The sequence below is a fragment of the Rutilus rutilus genome (genome assembly GCF_951802725.1).
Source record: "Rutilus rutilus genome assembly, chromosome: 20".
Taxonomy (NCBI): domain Eukaryota; kingdom Metazoa; phylum Chordata; class Actinopteri; order Cypriniformes; family Leuciscidae; genus Rutilus; species Rutilus rutilus.
Window position 1 is genome coordinate 22,130,956 of NC_140225.1, and position 25,515 is coordinate 22,156,470.

Genomic DNA, 25,515 nt, shown 5'->3' on the forward strand with positions numbered 1-25,515 from the left:
TCAACCGAGATGTGTAAGCATTAATAAATAGGTGAGATGTTTATTCTATCATTTTGCTAGCCAGAGAAGGAGAAATTGGCTGCTACCATCCAGTCAGTTTTCACGGGGTGGTTAACGGTTCCGCTCGTTTTTTCCCTGACGTTTACGTCTCGGAGGAAGAATATTGCGAAAACAAAAGCTATAAAATTGGATGAACTAAAGATATTTACGGATAAATGCCGTAACCAGGATGAACGAACAAGAAAAAGGGACTATTTCTGAAGCATCTCCCCCCTCCGCTGTAGCGCGAGGCAGGAGGCAAGAGAGTATCAATCTGATGCCGTCCGCCGTTTCTAGGCTGTTTTTTTTTTCCCTCAGGAAAGCGTCCAAAAGGCGCTAATTAATAAAACGAGTGGAAATACACACCGATAGAGAGAGATAAGAGAAAGCTGAAGCAGAACGTTAGGACCAGCGTCAAAGGGAACCACAGGTTCGGGTTTATTTTGCTCTGTGTGGTGTGAGTGTATCTGTGAGCAGCGAGTCGTTCAGCGCCACAGAAAGAGCCTTCAGCCAGCGCTTCAGTCGCACTCAATACGATCTGCACTAAAATTGCGTTTACTTTCTGTCGCTTAAGTAAGAGTGAAGTGGGTGAGATGAGAGAGCACTGTTGAGAATTCCGAGCGACGGATTCACAGAGGGGGAAAAAAGCTTGTTAAAGCTATTTAATCTTCTGTGTGTTGTGTAGGAACGATTCTTGGGGCAGCTGGAGCTCTAAAGGATGCAGAACTGTGCTCACCGATGCATCCCACACCAAATGCTTATGTGATCGGGTATCTACCTTCGCCATTTTGGCTCAACAACCCAGAGAAATAGTAAGTATTGGAATTGACTTCTACGGGGGATCACAAGAGATGCTGTATTGATTAAAGTGCGTGTGTGGTTTTAAAAGTGATATTTAACTGACTTCAATTATGTCATATTTGATTAAGATAGAAATCTACCTGTGCAAAGCTTGTGCAGCCTATGTGTGTGTGTGTGTGTGTGAGCTCAGATTCTTCTGTGATTAATTGCTATTAAAGTATTCAATTATTATATGGACAGTATATCGTTAATATTTAAATAATTGTTTCACCATTTATTTAAGCTTCCCCCTTAACATATTGATGTAAACTAAGGGTAAAAAACTATCATGACTATCATAATCTCCATTTTGCCTTTCCTAAATGTTGCTCAAAGCATTTGGATATGTTCATGTTGAGATGGCATCTGCTGTAGCCTCTTTATCAGTGAGATTAAATAAGATATTTATATGAATAAAATAATTCTTAGCGTTGAGATATTATGCAGATATTCCTGGATTGTGCAAATACATTTTGGCTTTCTTAATTATGCAATAATGGCTTCATCCTCTTATTAAAGTTCCCCGTCTCATTGACGTAGATTAATGTAACCGTATAATATTAATCTACCTTTTACCTTTGCTATGTATTGCTCGTAGCATTTGGATAAGCTTCACGTTTGAGATACAATGCCATCAGCTGTGGTCTCTTTACTAGTAGATTCAGCAGAACATGGCTGTTTTATTCTACAGAGTAAGAGGCAGCCATTTTTTTTTCTCTACCCATGTGACCAGTCAGTGAATAAATGGCTCCCGTGTGAAAATGATGGTGTTGTCTGCGTCTCCGTGATTCAGCAGGGGCAAAGTTTGATAACTCCTATCATTGCAATGCACGGCTGATATGTCACAATGACTTGTGATTCCTGGGAGCTGGATTGAGGGGGTTGTCAGATGGAATTCTGGGGGAAAAGACATAAATAAAGGGACTAGCTGGGATATGCACTGCCAGGGCTTAGTTAAGGCCTGTGAACCTAATACAAGCAACTATTTAAGATGATAGGTATAGGCCTATATATGTATGTGGTAACAATATATGTACACACAATATGTTCTTCTAAACTGTGAAGATTCTAAACTGTGCTCAAAATGATGGGCAACATCCAGTGATGCATGTTTAAACATCATTTAAACACCAAAACAAGAGACATCATAGGGGCCGAGACAGTTCAGTCGTATACAAATATATAGGAGAAATTGTAACAAATCAATATGTCGGCAAAAGTCCCTCTTTAGTTTAAAGAGCCAACCACATTGTGCAGCCTATGTGTGTGTGTGTGTATGTGTGTGTGTGTGAGATCAGATTCATATGTGATTAATTGCTATTAAAGTATTCAATTATGATATGGACAGTACAAAAGTCCCTCTTTAGTTTAAAGAGCCAACCACATTTTTGATAGACAAATGAAAGTCCTCTATCCTACTTTTAAAAGACCCAATCACCCTTTTCATTGAAGCATTTTTCGTTGTTGTATACCATTAAAAATACCACTATTTTCCATGATTTGAACTAAAGAATGTATTCATTTATGGGACCATTGTTGTCATATTTTTTTGTTCGCACAAACTTTGTTGCTTTATTTTCCTGTTATCTCTGTAAAGCTGTATATAAATAAAGGTGACTTAACTTGATATTTTAATGTGTCACAGGTCTAATGTGATTACATGTTATTTGAATTTTGGAGGTTTTCCGATTCAAGGAGTTGCACTTGCATTACTGGAAATACCTACCAAATGACATCAAAGTGGACTGGTTTGGCTTAAAAGCGATTGTTACGTATTTGAGTTAATTATGGCTTGTGACATTAAGCAACCACCTGTTGATAATGAGCAATATTCATTTGTATGGGGGCAAAACACCTTTTATTTATGTGAAGGGGAAATTGAATGGGGACAGATTAATTAGAGACCAAAAAAAGCTTGTGCTTTAATCCTCTGAATTTGTGCAGTATAAATGGCTGTGCTGCAACAAGCTAGTGCGCTGTAATGTGCTTTATTACAAGGCACTGAAATGGGCTTTTATTAGTGGTACATGGGTTTGAAAATCACTCACTGAAGCTCTTGTGTGCCATTCACAGGCTATGGAGTACTCAGGAGTTCCATCTGTGACACTAATAGTGGGCTGTGGTCTGTCCTGTCTGGCCTTGATCACACTGGCCGTGGTGTATGGTATCCTATGGAGGTAAGTGCAAGGGATATTACAAATAATGCCATTGCACTTTTGGGGGAATGCAACTTTGATATACCATTTCTTTTCAGGTACATCAGGTCGGAGAGGTCAATCATTCTGATCAATTTCTGCCTTTCAATCATCTGCTCTAACATCCTGATACTAGTTGGACAGACGCAGACACACAATGCGGTAAATATTTCAATTTTATCCACTTGTATCCGTCTCTAATGTATTTTACTCCGATATTGCCAGATTAGATTGAAATTGCGATGAAGGCCACCAAGCATTTACTGAGAATTTGAGTGTCGATTTGTACTTGAACAAAATGTCCACTCTGGATTCTCATGTTTATTTCTCGGCTTGCGTGTGGGCTGATTTTTTTCAGGCTTGTCTTGCATGCCAGACAGCTTCTCTGCACTAATATTATGTCGATCTAGACATTTACGGGTTTATAATGTAAACGAAACATTGCTTTTACTTAATACTGGTGAAGAACTTTCTGTCTGCTGTTTGTATATCATACCACCCCGCCAGATTGTTTTAATTCCTCTATTTTGAGGCATTGTGACTCACTTAAATTCAAGCTGGTTGGCCTAATTTTTTCTGAAGTGACCTACCTACCTATCCAGATGTTCGAGTTTTTGTGTAGCGAGCTGCATATTCTGTTATATGCTGTTGTGTTTGTATGAACAAATTGCATTATTTTCTTTTGGTATTAATTTATGTACAGTACATATATTTTCAGTTTAGGTTAATTTAGCAAATGTCTGGTAAATGAATCACTTTTTGTTATAGGGGTGCTTTTTTTTTTAAAGGCATGTATTTGAAGCCCAAGTTATGATACCACTGATGTTGGAATTTATTTCTTTATTGCTGATTTGAAGACATTAGCCTAAACGATTTAAATGGTTTCCTCTGCACATTCAGAAAAGCATGAGCTTCTTTTCACTATTGTTTATCAGTATACTAGATTATATTTGAGTCTTAAATTAGTACTCAGCAAGCCATGGCAGTTATTTTTAGCAAGTGAGTACATCGCTCTGTGTCCAATGCCAAGGAGAAACAAATACATTAGCCAGAATCCAGCTGGCTGCAGTCTGAATTATACAACGCAAATGCAAAATGGACGGACGCAGGTACGAGACCAGAAAGATTGTGTCCATTTAAACCATAAATAGAATAGACATTAGACTGTGAACTTTTTTTGCTTTTGAGTTTGTAATTCCACTAACGAGACACAACTTTTACGCTTTGAATTATTGACTTTGTTACATGCTGCGGTTTCATTGTTCTCGCTGAGATGAGTGAGTTTTGATGTCAAAATCTAAACCATCCTAACCTCTTTCCAAGTGATCGGCTTCCCTAAAGACTAAACGGTCTTTCATCATCAGTTTTTTTTTTGGTGGTGTTCAGTTAAGGAAGCTGGGATACTTTATGATACGAGTAACGAAAAGATGAAATTATTTGCAAGACTTAAAGTTTATTATTTTAACACTTAAACTAAAGTTCATCCTGTTTGTGATGATGATTAGTAGATATGCATCACAGTAAACTTGAAGCAAAAGTCCCTTAGTGTTCACAGTCCAAATGGTTCCGTTATATAACAGTCTCTCTGCAATATCCAGAACCCACGTGAATCTGAACATTTGTTGCGAATGGTTGTGAATTGAACGTCTAAATTTCAGGATCCAGGTAGGGTGAAAGCATTTTAAAGCTCTTTACATGTCTGCAATTCATTTTAAATAGGACTAAATAGGCTCCCAGCTAGATGGCAAAGCTCAAAATGATTTCTTTTTTCCAGCTCATTGTGTGGAGATGGTGTATATAAGTCATTCAAGATGTAATTATAAGATGCAGATCCTGATCAGTAGATCCTAGAGTCAAATTTTCTCACATTCACCATTTCAAATTCAACATCAGGGATGATTGGATATGGGAAATTGCAGAACTTCGGAAGAACAAAGATTAATTATTCACTCTCACGCTTACAAATGACGCTCATTTGCCCTCGTTTGAGTAAACAAGATAAAAGAGGTTGATTTCTCACTGCTTACAAGCTTGTCAGGACTAGCACAGCTGGTGGTTTTTGGTTATCATCAGAGGAGGGTTTACACAGAGTGGAACGTTATTCCTACGCTGCCCACACAGATAGGGCTTCTGAGTGAGTCAACGCTGCTGCGGGAATAACACATTACTCAGTCACACAGTCAGACATTTCAGCGCAGTTTCAGGGCAGCACAAGGCATGAGCTTTTTCCAATTCTAATTTTAACGAGCGTTCTGGGATGGAAGGAAGTCAATTCCCAAGGTTAAAACAAATTAATTTCCTGTTACATTAAACTGATCAAAAGAAGCCGTTGACTGTAGCTCTGCTCCATCACCTGGTGAGATGCTTGACTGGCATTCTTCTGAATGCACCTTGAGGACGTATGGGTTATAAAAGCGTTCCTTTAGGACAAACAGAAAGACTTTAATTAAGCTGGCTTTATTTGTTCTATAAAACATGTTTTTTTTTGTTTTTTTTATAGTAATTCTGCTTGAAATTATTCTAATTATTTAATAAGATACAATAAAAAAGTTATTAAAGAATTCAGAGCAACACGTTCAAAATAAAGCATTACTATTTAAACCAAAAAAGAAAACTTTAAAAATATTTTTAAATAGACTAAATAAATCCAAATCAGGCATGTGCTTAGGACACCGGCATCTGTACAGAAAACAGTCCCATACAAACGTCATAGTTTCCAAAATATTCATATTTATTTAAACAGCAATACTTCTTCAGGTATAGATCGTTTGCAAGACAGAACATCTGTGTTTAAATAAATGTATGGATTTTTAAGGAACACTGCGGAATGTATTCTCTTAAGTTTTAATAATTTAGAGACTCGATGATTCTAAAATCATTTTTGAAACAATGAAAACAAAGTTTCGTTTTACGGCACTTTTATGAATGTAAAACTGCAAAGAAAAAAAATTCAATAATTAATTATTGAATGTTTTTTCTTTGCACAGAATAAGATTCACAATGACTATGTTTACATGTGCACTAATAATGAGACTTTTTTTTGTTTTGTTCAATAATCAGAGTAAGGACTTCGCAGTAAGCAAAACTCTTTACGCCTGTTTACCTGCAATTTGCATTATTCTGATTATTCATTAAGAAGTGTGTTAATTTTAACGGCATTCTTCACATACCACAATGCATAGCACAAATAATGAACTAACATACAGCAGGCGTGTTAACACATTTCTATGGGCGTATTGAATATTATTCGAAAAACATAGCAATGCCGCTGTAAGTGGGATGCCTACGCTGCCGTCACGTTTTTCACAGCCTTTCTGGATGAAGATAAGGAGCAGAGACTGCGCAGCGAGTTTAGTGTTACAGAGTTGAGGGAAAACTTAAGAATAATGTCACTCATTAAGTTCATTCATGAAAGTGTGTGAAAACAAGTCACCCATGTACGACCGAGCACGTGCACTTTGGTCAGAGCTGTAATGCGATTACGGTGTTTACATGCCTGTTTAAAGCAGCGTACGCCATATAGTTTTATGTGATTGTGGTTACTACGATTGAGCTTAATCGCATTCGTTTGATCCAGGGCTCTGAACTGGTTAAAGGAACGAAAACGAAAACCGAAAACGAACGAAATGTTAACAGGAACAAAAACGAAAACAAAATCAATTTTAATCGTTCTGAACAGAAACGTTTATTTTAAATGACTATTAACCGGTTAATAACGTTATTTTATCGTTCTCTTTAATATTTAAATTTGCCATTGACCAAACATGAATTTAGTAGTTCAGCATGTGACGTTGACGCATTAAGCGTGAGTGAAATGCCCGCGCAGCAGGCAGACAATCTCTTCGGCACGACGAGATAGAACAACTGTTGATGGCAACGTGTTTCCATCTCATCTGTTTTGGATATATATTCAAGAGAAGCACGCCTTAAGAGGAGTGAGTGTCTTTTTAAGTACTGGGCAAGTGTTGCTCCCACTAACCCAGATTTGTACAAACTTGCTATGAATGTAATTGCACTACCGGTAACGCAAGTCAGCGTAGAGCGTGCATTTTCATGCCTCAAGTACATTCTTTCCCCACTGAGGTCTTCAATGAATGCACAGGTATTGGAGGACATTCTTTTCGTACGTTTAACAAGAGGTACGGACTTTAAGCTCAAATAGTTTATGGATTTCGTATAAGTACTAGCAACTATCGCACATTTTTTCTATAGTCTTTCAGGTAGCCAAAAACAGGACAGGTCAATGTTTTCTTTATAGACTTTTAATGCTTTGTATTAAAAATAGTAGAAAATTTGTTGTAGTTTTACAATGTTATTGCATTAAATGATCGTGCTTTATTAGCAGACTGAAATTGGTTATGCGATGCAAGGATGTGTTGCGCAGTGTTTGCTTTGAAATTAGCAGTTGACGGTGCATTAAAAGAGCAATGATTGTCCAGTTTGTGGTATGTAATTTCTAAAACAGTTCGTGTTGCAAAAAAGAAAAATATGTACAAATAATTGTATCACTCTTCTGAAAAGAATTAGGCATAAGAGTGCCAATTTCGATTGTCTAACGGTCCAGTAAAACAGGTCAATATTTTTCCAGCTGTTTATGCTTTGTAATTAATACAGGTATTTCTGTTGTGGTTTTAACAATGTTATGAAATAAATGTTCAAGTTTAATTATCATGTGTTATCTTATTTTTGAGTGAAAATTAGTCTTATTTATACATACTTGTTTAAAATAACGTTATAAACCGTTATTTTATCTAATCAAACCGGTTTCGGAACGGTAATGTTAAACGAGGAACGCAAAAACGGAAACGTTAAAATATCGATTCTGCTCGGAGTGAACCGATTGCATTTTTTTTTTTTTTTTTTTTTAAGCCCTGGTTTGATCTAAGTATTGTGTATGAGGTTTTATCGCAATATTGCCAAAATCCCATTATGAGGGTGCATGTAAACGTAGTCAATGTATGACATTTTGTATCAATTTTCAGTTTCCTCTCCATCCATCCACCATCTTGGATGAATAATTTCACAAGCTTATTGCAGTTTATTCTGTTAGTTCCTTATTCCTAAACACTACATGTGATACTGCCTTTAAAATGTAGCCAAAACGAGATCTCTTTGAAGGCAGAATAGGTTTGCTGCCTACGTTTTGTAACAGCTTTTTGTGTTTGGGAGCATGCCTATAATGCCTTAAGGTTTTGGAACAGAGCTTTGGTGCCTTCATGGGATATTTGCCATTAAACATGCCATTTATAAAAAAAAATAAGATAAAAATTAGACATGCATCTGCTTTAGTTTGTTGAGGTATGATTTATCTTTATTGATGTCGTTATTCTAAGAACGCTCAGTGTAAGTCTTAATGACAGCAGTGCAGCAGGTCCTCCATTAACGGACCATAATTACATCTGGACCTCTGCTCTGTCCACTTCTAAGGCATCAGTACAGCATTTTAAATGGTCAGTGCATCTGTGTTACCATGACAATAAAATGCCATTCTCTAGTATATCACTGTCTTGCCAGTTCTTTTTGCAGCCATTTGCCACGCTCTCAAGTAGCAATTTAGTGTAATTCCTGCTTCATCACACTGGCGAAGACGATGGATACGTGTCACAGAGGGTGCAGGTTTGTGCTTCCAGATGAAGGTCACACATATGACGTGATGGCCATGCGAGAGAGAGCACTCAGCCTGCGGCTTCTCTGAACGTTGAGCTGATCTGAAGGCCTGTCAGTGCTGATCATAAACACTGCCATCTTCCTTTTTAATTCCACACCACGTCATTTTACATTTAGCATGAGGGAGGATTCAGCATTTTCCCCCAAATGAATGCAAATCTGCTTTTCAGTTTATAATAATAATAATTTGTTTACATTTATGTAGCGCTTTCCTGGGTACTCAAAGCGATGATGCTTTGATGCGACGGCAGCCATAGTGCGCCAGAACGCCCACCACACACCAGTTTATTGGTGGAGAGGAGACAGAGTGATAGAGCCAATGAGTATACATGGAGATGATTAGGAGGCCGTGATGATGGACAGAGGCCACTGTGCAATTTTGGCATCAAAAGACATCGAAATATTTGAATGACCACATTTTTAATGACCACAGAGAGTCAGGACCCCAGTTTAATGTCTCATCCGAAGGACGGTGCTTTTTGACAGTATAGTGTCCCCATCACTATACTGGGGCGTTAGGACCCACACAGGCCACAGGGTGAGCAGCACCCCCTGCTGACCTCACTAACACCTCTATTAGCAGCTAGTTTTCCCAGGAGGTTTCCCATCCATGTACTGACCAGGCTCAGCCCTGCTTAGCTTCAGTGGGCAACCAGTCTTGGGCAACAGGGTGATATGGTTGCTGGCAATGAATGGGAAATGAAAAAATGTTGACCCATCATCCACAACTATTATTATAAGCAAAAGCTGTATTATAGAATGATAGTTTAGTGGAACAAAGGGTTGACGTCCTTATTGCATCAAAGATGTAAAGTGGTTCAACTTCCCTCCCACAAAATGATTAAGGCTGCTGACAGCGGTTTAGCCCCCTGTGAGTTATTTAAAATGTGCTTTTCTTTTTTTCTGTTGTCTGGAGCCTTCATAAGATTTGACTTAATGTCAGCTTTGAAAGTAGGAGACGGTGCACAGACATGCCTCTTACCAGGTTATATTGGTTAATGAATAAAACATGCAACTGAGGACATGCAACAAATGGCAAATAATAGGAACCTTAGATTACATTACAAACCTGCTCTCAATAAAGGAGATTTGTCAGTTAAAATGTGGCACAAATATAGACCTTTTGTCAATGTTTTTGTTTGTTTGTGTGTGTGCAGTAGACCCTTTATGAGGCCTATGAGAAATGACTGTGTATTCTTCTAGTGTGTGTTGTTATAGGGCCCTATCATACACCCGGCGCAATGCAGCAAGTGTTTTTTGCTAGTTTCAGCCCGATGCAGTTATCATTTTCACGTCCTGCGCCACGTTGTTTAAATAGCAAATGCATTTGCGCCCATCGGCGTGCTGGTCTGAAAACGAGGTGTGTTCAGGGCAGGCGCAGTTGCTATTTTGAGGCAACTGAAATAGACTGCAATATATTTTTTTATTTAAAGAGCGTGTTTGTAATATGCGCCTATAGGCGGGTCCACAACGCGCGCACACTTTGTCCCGTAGATCCGTTTCCTCTCTGGAGAAGCGTTCAGTTTTTCCGCTTGCAAATTCCGCCATGTAAATAGCGAATCCGCCATGGCGCGAGCGCAACTGGCTTTTAAAGGGAATGGCAGATCAGACTCTGATTGGTTTATTCCACGTTACGCCCAAAACACACCCATTACTCTTTAAGAGAATAGGGACAACCCTTTTAGACCATGCGCCGGGCGCGCCGACTGTTTTTCCTGTCGTTAAACTAGCAAAAGTGTATTCGTACCTTAGGTGCTGCTAATGGAATAAGCGCAGACTTATTCTTTATAAGAACTACAGCACAGAACATACGTCTTTACCTCTAAAAGAGTTAGTTCACCCAAAAATGTAATTTCTGTCATTAATTACTCACCCTCATGTCATTCCAAACCCGTAAGCCCTTCGCTCATCTTCAGAACACAAATGAAAATATTTTTGATGAAATCTGAGAGCTTTCTGACTCCTCCATAGACTGCAACATCTGCACGCTGACACATGCTACTGACACAGGATCCAGCCAATACTGAGCCGGCGTTCTGGAGTAGAACCCGGAAACGCTGCTCTGTGTTTACAACGTGAACAGGGTCAGAGACTGACACTGAAACTGGTGAAATTTTTTTTGTGCACAAAAATATTCTCAGCACTTCGTAACATTAAGGTTGACCCACTGTAGTCACAGTGACTATTTTTTAACAATGTCTTTACTACCTTTCTGGGCCTTGAAATTGGTAATGTTGCAGTCAGAAACCTCTTGGATTTCATCAAAAAGATCTTAATTTGTGTTCTGAAGATGAACGAAGGGCTTATGGGTTTGGAACGACAGTAATTAATGACTGAAATTTCATTTTTGGGTGAACTAACTCTTTAAGAGGTAAAGACGTAAGTTCTGTGCTGTAGTTCTTATAAACAGTAAGCCGGACAGACACAAAGTCTCTTCTTATTCCATTAGAAGCACCTAAGGTGTCTTATGGGGCTATAGGATTATTAAATGGTGTTTAGAGACTTCCTCTTATCTCTCGCTGCAAGAAAAGGTGCCATTTAATCCCGTGGCTCGTCGTGAAGGATCCTAGTGCCAGACTATGTACTAGCTGTCAGAGGAAATGAAATGGCAGATTTATATGAACCAGACTTTATTCACTTTGAGGCACTGAACTTTTACTTTCATTATCTATCTATCTATCTATCTATCTATCTGTCATTCTAACAACTGCTGTATATTCAGTATTCAAAGTACATAAAGCATATACAACCTTAAAACCTTTTTTAAACTTTTTAAAAGGCCAACATGACAGTCTTGACAAACTTTGTTTTCTAGTTAAATGATACAATTTCTTAATTTCAATTCATTTTAGTTCTACTTCCCAACATTCAAATTAGAGATGCTATTCTGCTACCTCATTTCAAATCCAGGAATTAAATTTGAATTTAAAAGTCTGATCTGTATAATGCATAATCCTTTTGAAACTTGTTGCTTGTAGCTTATTTTATAGTTTAATAGAAGATTGCAAAGACATTTGTGAATATTGTGCCCTGATGCACCATGCGCCGTAAGACCCGAAATGTGCATTACAAAGTAAAAATGGTTCTTTTTTGTTTCATATTGATTTTAAAATGATAGGAAAAAGCATCATGTTCTAGCCGCTCTCTTAAGGAGTGATGGTCAGCTCTCCTGAACATTTCTCAGTATCGTTTTTCACCAGACCTCAAAAACCTCATGTTTACAGAGGTAAATAATTCTAATCTTCACCTTCAAGTCGAGTCTGTAATTTAGTGTGTAATTTAGTCTGTATTTATGTGCAACTTCTTTTTGATCAGTTGCTGACTTGTTTATCTTCTCAAGTACTAAGATGTGAGGATAGCCCACGGCACCTTTCCAAACGCAAACATCGTGGATTTTGATTGGAAAGAACCGATGTGAATAACGTTTGAACATGATGAAAAACATTAAAATTTACTTTTCCTGTGGGATTTTCATTTTGTAAGCGGTGACACTAGTAATAGTCAATCCAGGCAGCAGTGAAGGAAACTATAGAAGAAAATGCTGTATGATTATTTGTGGTAAATATACTAGATATGCTCCTATTAAGCAGAGATCAGTGCAGCCATACTTTATGAATTGTTTAGATGCTACTAGTGTAGCGTCTGCTTTTATTTTACCTTAACTGTTGAATAATAGAAAGCAACATTTTCATATCTTGGTGTAGCAGCAGCATTTGTCATAAATATTAATGTAGGAAAGACATTTATGTCAAAACAGAAACAATCCTGCTCAAACAGCTGAAGAGTGCTGTTTGTATCAGGGTAGATGTGGGTAGTATGTTACATTAATCGGTGAGGAGAAAAGCATTTCGTACAATAATCTTGACAAGAGTGTGAATAAATAGTTGTTAAACTGAGATATTGTGCTACAGCTCAAGGGTGTGATGAAGGCAGGATCCCTGAAATATCCAGACTGGAGGAATAGGACCATTTTCTTTTCTGTTGCATAATAAGTCTGGCTTAATTGGCCTGGATATCAGCATCATGTCAGTTTGACTCTTAACCACAGCTTACAATGTCAACACTTCCTTTACATTGTGCTGATCTGTGAGAGCATTGCACTATTACAAACTACTACTACAGCTCTGGCTTAGATTTGAGCTGCTCTTCACAGAAAGCTGTCATATAAGCTTCAGAAGATAATGAATGGAATAGAGTGAGTATTGAATACTTTTTAAATTGAATACTTTTATTTATTTATTTTGTCCATGTCACCTGGTCATTGCCAAAGAGCTGTTCAATAATTCCGAGTTAAACAGGCTTCATTTAGATGGTTATTAGAAAAACAGAGATAAAATAATAAATTAAGTGAGGTTTAATGGGGAAAAAATGGCTGATTGAGCAAAATATCCAAGTTATGATGTCCTGGAAAAAAGTCTTAATTTCTTAGATAATTTTTCTCAGTTACAAAATTGAAAGTCAGTACTGAATTAATGGCTTTGGTAATTACGTAAATGTTTCATTATTTTAAGTCGCTCCCTCCAATTATCAGAAGTTTATTCCACTTGGTAGAGTCTCACTGGCAGAGGACAATGCAGTGACCTCATATTCCCATCACGTATTTACTTTTTAAATGACTTCGATTATGCTACATTATTTTTTTTTTTATTATTCATGACATCATTTAATCGCCTCTTCAAAGAGAATATTGAAGCTCCCTCGAAGAATCATCTGAAATGAAAGGATTCTCTGTTGATAAGAAACCGTGACGGATGACTCACAGATCAAATTATGTAGCTTAAAGTCAAAGATTTGAATCCTTCTGACACATCAGCCACTTTGATGATCTGTCGAGATAGCTTTCAATAAAAACATGCTCTAATTTGTTTTATCTATAACTTTGCCTTGGGGTAAAATGAGTCAGTCTTTTTCATGTTTGAACAGCTGAATGATAAATAGTTAATGACAGCTTAATGGGCTAACTGACCTACTGCACTGGCAAACTTATGACATTGGCATCTGTAGATGTTATCTGGGGTGGTATTATTTTCCCCCAGCCTTTTAGTTGAGCTTTGTGATTTGCCTCAGACGATTTGCCTCAGACGATTCGCAGTGCATCTCAAGTTTTCATTATTTTATTTCAATTAAAATGCATGTAACTATAACAGAGACCTACTGAATTTCACAGTGACAATTAAGGTTTTCAACAACATGGAGTTATTTTTTATTTTATTGTGATAACGCATATTGTAAATTATAATAGAGAACTATTGCATTTCATTGGCTCTGTACTTGTACTCTGCAGAATGACAATACATTTAATATGATCTAATCTAATCTAAATATATATATATATATATATATATATATATATATATATATATATATATATATATATATATATATATATATATATATATATACATACATACATACATATACATTTTTTCTTTTTAATTTCTTTATATATATATATATATATATATATACATGGTTATTTTATTTTATTGTTTTATTTTGATTAAAACTCATATTTGTGAACATTAAAGGGGTGGTATGATGCCCTTTTCATAAGATGTAAAATACCCAAAATGTGTATGTGAAGTTTTAGCTCAAAATACCCCACAGATATTTTTATATAGCATGTTAAAATTGTTACTTTTTTAGGGTGAGCAGAAACACCCCGTTTTTGTGTCTGTCCCTTAAAATGCAAATGAGCTGCTGCTCCCGGCACAGAGGGCGGAGCTACAACAGCTTGTGTCCTTAGCAGCTTCGACTACCTCACACAGACATGCACTGAAAATTTAATTTTTTTTTAGCCTTTTATGTTCAAACCAGAGACAGACAAAGATGGAGAGACTCAAGAAGAAGTGACAACTAACCATTCAGAAATGTTGTCTACATGTTGATGAATTTATGTAGCTTATGTGCAGTTCTCTTCTGGTTATTGATTAGCATAAATCACGTTCCCGGTGGTGGGGTTTATGTAAATTCTAGGCTTAGTGATGCCACTAACCCAGAAGGAATGTCGTGTAGTCCCTACCAGCCATTTGTTGTAGTCCTTAAACAATTTCTTTAAAAGAAAATATCTCCCTTTGCTTTGAACTTTGAGCGTCGTAACTGTGCAGATGTTGTTTATGCTCAAACAGCAACATTACACACTAACTAAAGTTAGAAAAGTGAAATCATAATCAACCACCCCTTTAACAGAGAACACTCTCAGAAAACATTGTGTAAAACAAGCTATTCCACAATTAAAGCTTTAGGATATCTGATTATTGATGTTCTATTTTTTATTTTTGAATTGCTTTCAATTCATTACATTAATGTATTAGTTAATTGCATTTTATTGAAGTGTACAGGCATTGCATGTGCACCAGTTCAAACATGCAGTTTCAGAAGTGAAAACCCAACTGGATACATAAATGAATCTCATTAGGCGTTGTTTGCCATGATTTAATATTTCTCCGAATTTGAAGCATATTAAATAGGCTTATTTCATATTTGCTTCAACCTCATACTGTGTCCGGAAGCTTATTGAAGTGAGTTAGCATTACACCAGAGAGTCATCGTCCATGTATGAAAATGAACTCTCTAACCTTAAAGTTAATGTCTCGACCCCTCCCTGGCCTCACGCTCGCGTACACCGATTCCAGCAGAGCACACCAGCGCCAGCCCATCGACATACACACACACACACGCACGCCTTCTTTTACGTCAGCTATGTTGTTCTTTACTGTTCTCTTGAACTTCCTCTGTTGCCATGGATACAGACACAGTGGGCTCAATATCTCCCGGCAATTTGCCTTTGTAAAGGGCATTGTGTACTCAGGATTTCAGCTGAGGCTGTGTGCCACCCCCTCCACTTCCTCTGCTGCCCAGCTCTTCAGGCAAACCCACACGCATACAGATATAGTACATTTGGTACTTAAAGCCACAAGTCAAATTCCCACTCAGGTTAGGGGCTTTGTGCCCTCAAATACGATCAAACACACCTTGTTCCTCGTGTGATGTTATCATAGGAGACCTGAGGAACAATGCTTCGTTTCTTTTCTGTTTGTAGTTCTTTGCTATGTGTATTTGCCTAAAAAGGCACGCAAGCTACTTGTTAATAGCGTCAATCGATACTGTATTTATAGCAGTTAATTTATGCTCTGTGGCATAAGTGTTTCTTCATCAGTCATTAGCACTGGCCCATATGGTTGTGAGGTCCTGGGGTGACACGCATGTGCCATCAGCCACATCACCTCCCATCTTGTTTGCTAAGAAGCTAGCATTAGGCAGAAAATGGAACGAAACATATCTGACACCTAGAAATGCCTCTGAAAATGTGGTGCTGAGATCCAGTTGAAGTATTTACCTCTAGTTTAAAGTATCTTCCAGCAGTGGAGTATGAGGAGGCAACGCTAAGTGTTTATGTAACATTAAGTGTGTAAATTTAACTGAAAAGTACTTAGATACAGTATGTAGTCCTTAGCTGTGGCCTAGTGGTTAGGCCTACTTCTGCTTTGACATAGTGAAAAAAACCTATACCAAAATGTATTTAAAATACATTTATTTCATACTAAGTATAGTACAAATCTATTAACATATTTACTGATGTCACGAGATTTACTGATATAAATATTATATGTAAACTTTTTTTTGCACAATGCACATTTCTTAATACTAAGCCTAAAATGTGTTGTAATATCACTATTAGGAAGGATAGTATGATCACTGTATTAGGAATGTGATCGATCGTGAAAACGGTAATAGCCGTGACTTAAAAAAAACAACATTGAAATTCAAGGCAGTTCGATTTGTAATATTACGCTTACGTATCTAGATTATCTGATTAATCTCATATAGGATGCGTCATATAGAACGGCCTTCAGTTTACTGGTGTTCATTCACTCTTCAGCTTCAACTCATGCAGCTGCTATATTTCTTTTTCGAAAACATGCATTATTGAAAATCTAGCAATCTGTTATTCTTCTAGTCATATTTTCATATTTTGATAGACATATTTGCATGTCATATTTTTATTTGTCAGCATTCATTTTCGTTACGGTGTTTTAATTAAAATATTTTTATTATCGCCATGACAGACTTGCCCCGCCCCCTCACAAGCCCCGCCCCTGAGTACTCCCAGTCTTCAGTGTGACCATGATCTTCAGAAATCATCTGATGTGCCGCCCAAGAAACATTTCTTTTTATTATCATCAATGTTTAAAACAGTTGTGCTGCTTAAAATTTCTGAGATGCATTTTTTCAGGATTATTTTATGAATATAAAGTTCAAAAGAACAGCATTTTTATTTTAAATAGACATCTTTAGTAACATTGTAAATGTATATTTACTGTCACTTTTGATCAATTTAAGGCATCTTTGCTCAATAAAAGTGATTCATTTATTCACAAAAAATAAGACCTTAAACTTTAGAGTGTAGTTTATCAATAAAAAGATCAGAAAAGTTGTATACTAATTGTAGAGATTATACTAATTATATAACCTTCTTGTCCTTCTAATTCTGGAAGTCAAGGAGCAGTGTATGCGTAAGGGAACATCGGTCCAGAAGTCGTCTGGCTTAGATGCACCCTGGCTGTGAACTTCAAGCTAAATCTCCCGGACGTTGTGTGCATGTAATCATGAAAGCTGGTTTACTGAGGAGTTGTGGTTTTATGGCAGTGTGAGAGAGCTCAACAGCATCAGGTGTCCCATCGCATGCTGCCAGTTGATCCATTTTCACAGCATTCGTCTTGGCCACATCAGGTGGACCGGGAGCAGGTTGAAGCCGGGTCTTCATTACGTTCCGTCCAGCTTGTCTCTGGCTCATGTCAGCTGTGCTCACAGCTCTCTTCTATGCCATGAGCATCCAGGTTCTCCCTCTACAAGATTCACTTGTAGGTGACTAGCCTTAATGTGCTTTGCCTAAGACATGTTCCTGTATCAGCATCCTTGATGGTCTTTCCTACCAACCAATCCGATTTTAGGGATTTTACAACATTAATATCAACCATTCAGCAAATCAGTCAATTTGCTTTCAAAAACCAAGCAAATTTATTTCACAAAAACGGTTGAAACACACACACAAGTACTTTACTTAACATACACATAAATTGTAAGAATATCACTAACACTGATGAATAAACAGTATAAGGTAAGGCTATTAAAAAGCAGTCAAAGTTAGTAAGTTGTTATGAGCCGCCACAGTCATTTAAAACTATACAAAATAAGAAATTGAAAATAAATTGGTATTTTGGTGTTATGGAAACTACAGTTACCATGGTAAATACACAATTATAACATGAACTGTTAATGAAACGCATGGAAACTGAATAGAATGAACATCATACCTGCTTGTAATTTCATCTGCTCTCTATATATAGTGAAGTGATATACAGGAAAGTTTGTTTTTCTGAGGTGAGAGACTTTTTTTATTTCGTAACAAGTTACGAAAAAAAACATTAGAATAATGACAGTCGTCTGACAACATCTCATCTGACAGCAGAATCAGGTGTTTCAGGTGAATAATGTGTTTTTTTTTTTTTTCTCAGGCACTCCTTAAACTATATCTGACAGAAGAGTCAACAGCTTTCATGCACATCTTTCAAAATAAGTCATTTAGAATGATGTTTTTGTTCTTCATGTTGTCTTTTTAACTGCACACTCCACAACCCACTCAAAACGGTCTTGCGACTCACGACCCACCGGTTGAGAAGCACTGCTCTAAAGTATTTCACTGTCTTGATGTATTCCCAGGACTTTTCTCTAAGCAATTTAGAGCGAATGGAAATGCCATGGAAGTTCATTGGTCAAATGTAGTGGGAACACGGTTTTAGGAAATAGGTTTTTTTTGTCACATGCTGATCATCGCAGTCTTAAAAGATTTGCATGAGACACACTGACTGCCAAATTCAGTGAGGAAAGATACTCATGTGGTGAGAAAGATGTGCTTTTGGTGCTGAGGGTATCTCATACCCTCTGTCTGCTTGCTATTGGTGACAAATTGTTGAGAATGTCCAGAGCACATGGTTTAATTGCAGTGAGATTTTCTAGATTTGGAATCAGAAGCGTGGGATGATATCAATATCACAGTATGTTTAAGTTTATATTAAACTTGCTTTACTGACTCATTTATATTAACTGACGGTAGGTTGAAACTTTTTTTTGTACACAATTAAAATAGCATTGAGCATAGAGCATTGTAGCAGTGTGTTGTCTTTTTTTCTTACAGTAAAAACAGTAGTATTGTGATATATAAATATATATTATATAAATATAACCATTTTCTGTTTATATTTTAAAATGTAATTGTAAAATTCTTCTGATGGAATTTTCAGTATCATTACTCCAGTCTTCAGTGTCGCGTGATCCAACAGAAATCATTCTAATATGCTGATTTGATGCTCAAGAAGAATTTATTATCCATATTGAAAGCAGTTGTGCTGCTAAATATTTTGGAGGAAATATAAAGTTCAAAAGACTAGAATTGATTTGATTTTTTTTTTTTTTTTTTTTTTATAATACAAAAGTCTTTACTGTCATTTTTGATCAGTTTAATGCATCCTTGCTGAATTAAAGTATTAATTTATTTCCAAAAAATATCTTTACGACCCCATTATTTTCTCTAAATGAATTTTTTAAAAAAAAATTTAATCCAACCTATATCCACAAGAGCACATTGTGAATACAGTACATACCATCAAAGTGCCAGGTCCTAAATTATGATCTAGCCGAGTTTGTCGGTTTTTTTTTTTTTAGCCCTATTCTCATGGGATTAGTACTATCTGTGGACCTTGTGTGTTTTAGAAATTACCCCACCACATTTGAATTCCGTGTGGCGCATACGCATGGTATAAGCGAAGCCTGTGATTTTACTAGAATTTACTGACTTGTCTCCTGGATATGATCTAATATCCGAATTTTGCGAATTTTGGATAGGCTATTGCTTGGAAATGTCTTATCATTATAGGTCTTTATAAACAGAAGAATGTTCCTTACCACATGCTGCTATACATGTCATCTATGGTCTCCAACTAATCATTCTTTTTGTTTTCGCGCTTCTGATGGTTTTCAGCTTTCTCTTTCTGCAAATTGTTTAGTTGTATGGTGTATAGCGATATGACCTAGCACCCAAAATACTATGACACTCCCGAAAACGCACAGGAAACAAAAACCTTGAAAAAATTATATTCGACTCCGCCAAATCCCGGCCAAATCACTGAGATGCCGATTCGCACGGGTTTAATATTCTTACAAGACCTCTGTGTTTGGTAGGTAGGTGATAGGTCATTTGCAGGGGAATTTTTACTTTACAAATTACAGACATGGCCGATTCGCACGGGATTAAGATCACAGGTCACCAGGTAATACTAATCCCATGCAAATAGGGCTTTACTCACAGGCTTTTCACAACATCTTGCATGAAAATCAAAGTGCATTGAGGGAGATTTTTTTTTTTTTTTTCACATTTCCTGTAATTTTAATAAGGGAATTTTTGTAATTCCACCCAAAGTCTGGCTGTGTGATATTCAATTGACAGTCCAAAAACCCTCATGTACACATGACTTGTTTCAAAATATTTTATCCCTTCCTCCCCTCTCTCTCTCTCTCTCTGTTGAATGGACAGGGCATATGCACGATGACAACTGCATTTCTGCACTTCTTTTTCCTGGCGTCCTTCTGCTGGGTTTTGACAGAAGCTTGGCAGTCTTATATGGCTGTGACTGGGAAAGTTCGGACCAGGCTCATTCGGAAACGCTTCCTCTGCCTGGGATGGGGTGAGTGCTTGGATCTCCATAACACTTACAGTATCTCTCCCTCTTTCTTTACTAATGTGCAATTTTACTGCTCCATCATCATCATGCAGCTGGTGTTTACTTCTCAAATACAGACAATGTGAGTGGGTAATTTTTAAAGGCGTCATGAATTGAGGAATACAATTTTCTAAATTGACATGTAAGAGGTCATTGTACTGTAAAAACATCCTGTTTCAGAGCTCAACACTTACTTGTTTGTCCAAAAGCAGAGTTTATTGAATCCAAGCTCAGAAAACGACTCATTTGGAAGGTTGTCACATTATGACATAATAGTGCAACAAAAGACCGCCTCTGCAGAATCAAACCAACGCCTACTTCTACATCATCGCGTCTTTGGCCTCGTCCACTGGCACGTTAGTGAGCTGAAGAGAGATACAGGATCACTGGACTAAAAATAACATTAGCTTCCCTAATGCTAGGAAAGTAGTTATTTTCAACTATGTGAATGTCTCAGGTTTTTTTTGGTAAATCAGCATTTCTGCGCAGGCTTTGCAAACAGTCTTTTACTGTAAGATATGCATTCGTTATGCGACCCGACAGTAATGCCACAACATGTAAGTAACCGTATTAATTGTAATGCCTGATCTGTGATCGATGATTTCTGATATGATTATGTACAGTCAGACGTTCTTTGTCTCAAAATCGTGTATTGCTGTTTATGCGTCAGTAAATCAAGCCAGTGACTAAATGATCAACTTCACATTGTTTCTCTAAGTATCTTAAAAATAATCTGTTTTTTAGATTGTGATTGTTATATACAGAAAGCGATCAAAGAACACTCCCTTTATAATCTGCTGGAGCTGTCAATCAAAAAGCAAGAGTTTATCAGTGACAGTTCTCTTCAAAACTCCCGTTATAATCAATGACGCTGCCTATACTCTTACTTGCATAATCTTTGAACTGTTAGTTTTGATGAAAGCATTAGTAAGAGTGCAGAAATCGAGTTGCAATGATGAGATCACTGCATTCATGCGCTCAACATGTCTGTGATCTGCATCCTCATTACATCCATCCTGTGTAATGATCCTCATTACTGCAACCTTCATGCGACAGGAGTAGATCTAAATATAATGTTATATTCAACACTTTTCACAATAAGTTAATCTCGACAGCTGTAATAGTAAAACTGTAGTAAAAGTTTTCGAGAGAGTTCCACATGTAATACTTATTTCATATGCAAAGATGTCAGCCAATCACAGAAGTGGGCGTTTACACTGAAGTCTCACAGCAGACACGCCCCTTCAAACAGAGTGTTTAAATCAGAGGCTAAAATCAGGGTAGAAAATGTCCTTTTATTTCTAAATTATGACAGTTTTTGATATTTTATGTGCACCTCAGGAAACATTACAAAATAAAAAAAATTCAGTTCATGACCCCTTTAAATATCGTCTCGTATGTTCCATACCTCCCCCGGGGTTTCTTACACAGGACCACTTTACACACACATCAAATTGATTACAGAAGAGCAAATGCTCATCCTTCCAGTTACCTAGCAACAAACAAGGCTCTGTCTTTCCATCATTGCAGTGTTTTGCTGTGTGCAGAGGAAAAAGACATGACATAAGAAGATAGACAAAGATAGATATGTGAACCATTTATTAGTTTGGCTTTTTCGATAAACATTGATGGTGGATTAATTAAATGATTGGTATCCATGAAATGTTTCTTGAATTAAAACATTTATAAAACAAGACTCACTTTTTGATCTGAAGTGGTTTGTTTTCAGTATCTCAGAGCTTAATGGCAGAAGAATTGATAAGTGACGTCTGCTATTAAATTAACTTGTTGCTCCTGCTTTTCCACCCGTCCGTACTCCATTCGCTTAACAACTGATGTTAAGAAGTGAGTTCGACCAGACAAAAATAAGTTAAGGATGCTAGCAGCCACCTTCCGGATCATTACACCTCTGTTAATGTCTACCTCTAGCATGACACGGCACAAAAATGTGGGACCACTTTATTAGGTAGACATTGCGAATACAGACCAGCCCATCTGGCACCAACAACCATGTCACTTTTAAAATGCATTGAGTTGCTGCCGCTGCTGTTTAATCTTTACCCTAAACTTTTTTTTCCTGCATGAATTCTATGGTAAACAGCCATGCAGTAATATCTTTTTTGGTTAATTCAGTGGTCTGTTAAATTCATCTCATTTGAATTTTTTTTGTTGTTTTTTTGCTTCGTTTGGAACCAAATGGTGTCTCAGTGGAAAAGTCCTAATCTGAAACATCTGTTAAAGATCAGAAAACCAACAGCTGGTCTGTTTAATTGCATGACCCCTACTTAGGTCATAGGAACACAAGAGGCACTTCGTTCTCACTATCTGGCAGACTATGCTGTGTTTGTTCGGCTGAACTATAAATCCACAGGTATAGTTTATACCCGTGATGGAACAAACATATCATTATGGACAGTTTCCAGGTCAAACTCATTAATCCTTCTCAGATATTCCCTCTTTTTTCATCCATCCAGAGTCTGAATGTTACCTTTGAGGGAGGAACAGTGGCGTTGTGTGCACTGCAGTGCTTTTTCCGATTGGTTGAGGATGAAACTGCATGGTGGCTAGGGGTGGAGCTTTGGTTAGGGGAGGAGGCCCACAAGCCCCTTCGCTGGTTCTTCAGACAAGCTGATTGCATCAATAAATTCAGCCACCAGTGCGAGAGGGATGGTGTTAATATTCAGATCACAGGACAGTGGCAGGAGCAGAAAGAGCCCTTTCATAATGGCAGTCCTGCTCGAGACCAGCAAACATGAGAGACAGAGAAATGGAGAGAGAGGATTAGAAAGATAGCAGATATGATATAATACTTCAGCTCAAGACCCGTTTGATTGTTCCAGCCTCTCTGTTCATAAGCAGGTGTGGTAATTGTATTTCACATGCTGGTTTTTAGTGTAAAACTCCAGGGATTCATATTAAACTGTTTACCTGCTTAAATGTCACAAACGATTTAGAAGTTATGTCGTTCCTGACTTGAAAACCTGAAGTGCTTCTGAAGATCTGCAATGGCATTTGCTTAGGCAACTGTTGCTCATGTTTAGGGTTAATTAATCAAACAGTGTTGTGTGTATATATATTTATTTCCCAAAAAATTAATGTTTTTTAAATGTATTATTATATTTAATTATTAATTTTATTTTTAAATATATTTTATTTATATAAGAATATGTAGAATTAAATGTCATTTTCAACGTGATAAAACAGCAAAACAAATCCATACGTCATATGGGAAACTGTAGCATCTTCACACTTTAGCATCATAGCAGCTGGTTTTGCGCGGACAAGCACCACTCGCATTAGTTTCTTCTTATGCTTGACCTCTGACTGAAGCTACCCTACATGTGCTGTGAAAGTCTCCTGCTCTGAAGGATTACCCAGTATGTGGCCTTTCATCACTCCTCTGTCTCTTTTGAAGGATTACCTGCCTTGGTGGTCGCTATCTCAATGGGATTCACAAAAGCTAAAGGATATGGGACACCTCAATAGTAAGACACCTCACTTTTTTATACTTTTGTTCCTCATGTTCACCCAGAAACGTGAAAGACCCCACACATAGCACATGGAAAATCTTACCAATTAAAACACTAGCATGAAGTAGTGAGTCAGAGCCAAGAGACTGCAACCGTCCCACCTAGTTCTCCAGAGGATTCCTGGATATAAACAATGTTTTAAGATCTCTTTAGAGTTCTTGTTCCACACTAAAAGTTTCTCATGTAGAACCATGGCATATGGCTCCAGATCCCCAGACACTCAAGGACGATACGACTGTGTACTGCCATGCCCCATTAAGTTGATGCTGGATGTTACATTTTATGCAAGATTTGCTGATTATTTTTTTTTGTGTGTGTGTGTGTGTGTGTGTGTGTGTGTGTTCGCAGCTGTTGGCTATCTCTGGAAGGTGGTCTTCTCTATGCATTTGTGGGACCTGCCGCTGCAGTGGTGCTGGTAATTTTACACTTTGTTTATTTACTGTCATTTACCAGTCATAACTACACACACCAGTGGTTTTTGTAATGTTTTATGTCATTTACTGGACTAGTCTAGCATGACAATGTTGAAATGGAAAATTGCCTCGCTGCATTGTAGAACGGTATGAGGATTGTGTGACCCCTGTCATTTATATGCATCATTTAGCAGTTTGTTTCTAGGCTGAATTAAGATGTAATGTGGCACAGATTCACACAACAATGCTTCTGCACAACACTAAACAGTAGATTTATATTTGTATTGTTGTACTTTTAAAGTACAGCTTGAAGCTAAGTTGTAAAATACTCAAATACAGTGAAAAGCACTATGAATGTATTATTTGTTTATTCAAGGAAAGCTTTTACATTTAGTCAGTGCTATAAACAGTGTATGGTTGATTTACTGCACTTTTACACTTTTGCAGTTTGATAAGATCAGGTCCTGACAGTGTTACTGTTTGTGTTGGTGTGTACAGGTAAACATGGTGATTGGCATTCTGGTGTTTAATAAACTGGTTTCGAGAGATGGGATCCTGGATAAGAAACTTAAACATAGAGCAGGGTAAGTGCCAATTTAGCAATATTGCACACACACATGCATAACAAAAAATGTCAAACTCATAAGCTCTGTTCCAAAACCTGTTTCCTGGGTTCCTGACAGTTTAATACAAAATGTCTTTTCAATAAGGAAACCAGTTGAAATTAGAAGTTGGTTGGCTGTTAAATGTATTTTATCAAAACAGCTTGCTATGTTGAACAGCTCGCGGCAACTTCGTTGCTTCCTAATGTCTTGTCAGTTAACTAGGTGTGGAAATGAGCTAATGAAAAGAAGCACATCTACACTTTCTTAGCAACATACTAACATCAAACTGTTTCAGATAGACTGACACGCTAAGCTGCCTTTTAAAGGTAGTTGCCTATGTTGACAGAGACCTCATCAGGTTTTGAAACAGAGCTGTAGTGTCATCCGATCCAAATTCACACCATTAGTTAGCCAATAGAGATATTTCCAGCTCAGTACGGCTGCTC

The 25,515-nt window shown here is 37.4% G+C and overlaps 1 protein-coding gene across 3 annotated transcripts in view; it reads left to right on the forward strand.

The window, feature by feature from the left end:
- The window catches only part of adgrb3 (adhesion G protein-coupled receptor B3), a 179,082-nt gene that overhangs the window by 134,282 nt on the left and 19,285 nt on the right, over positions 1–25,515 (forward strand). For all 3 annotated transcript variants that reach the window (XM_084391638.1, XM_084391639.1, XM_084391640.1), the window contains 7 exons: positions 725–851; positions 2,953–3,056; positions 3,134–3,236; positions 20,335–20,485; positions 23,937–24,006; positions 24,400–24,466; positions 24,963–25,048. In XM_084391638.1, the coding sequence (XP_084247764.1) occupies positions 725–851; positions 2,953–3,056; positions 3,134–3,236; positions 20,335–20,485; positions 23,937–24,006; positions 24,400–24,466; positions 24,963–25,048 (708 nt within the window). The remainder of the gene's footprint in view (positions 1–724; positions 852–2,952; positions 3,057–3,133; positions 3,237–20,334; positions 20,486–23,936; positions 24,007–24,399; positions 24,467–24,962; positions 25,049–25,515) is intronic.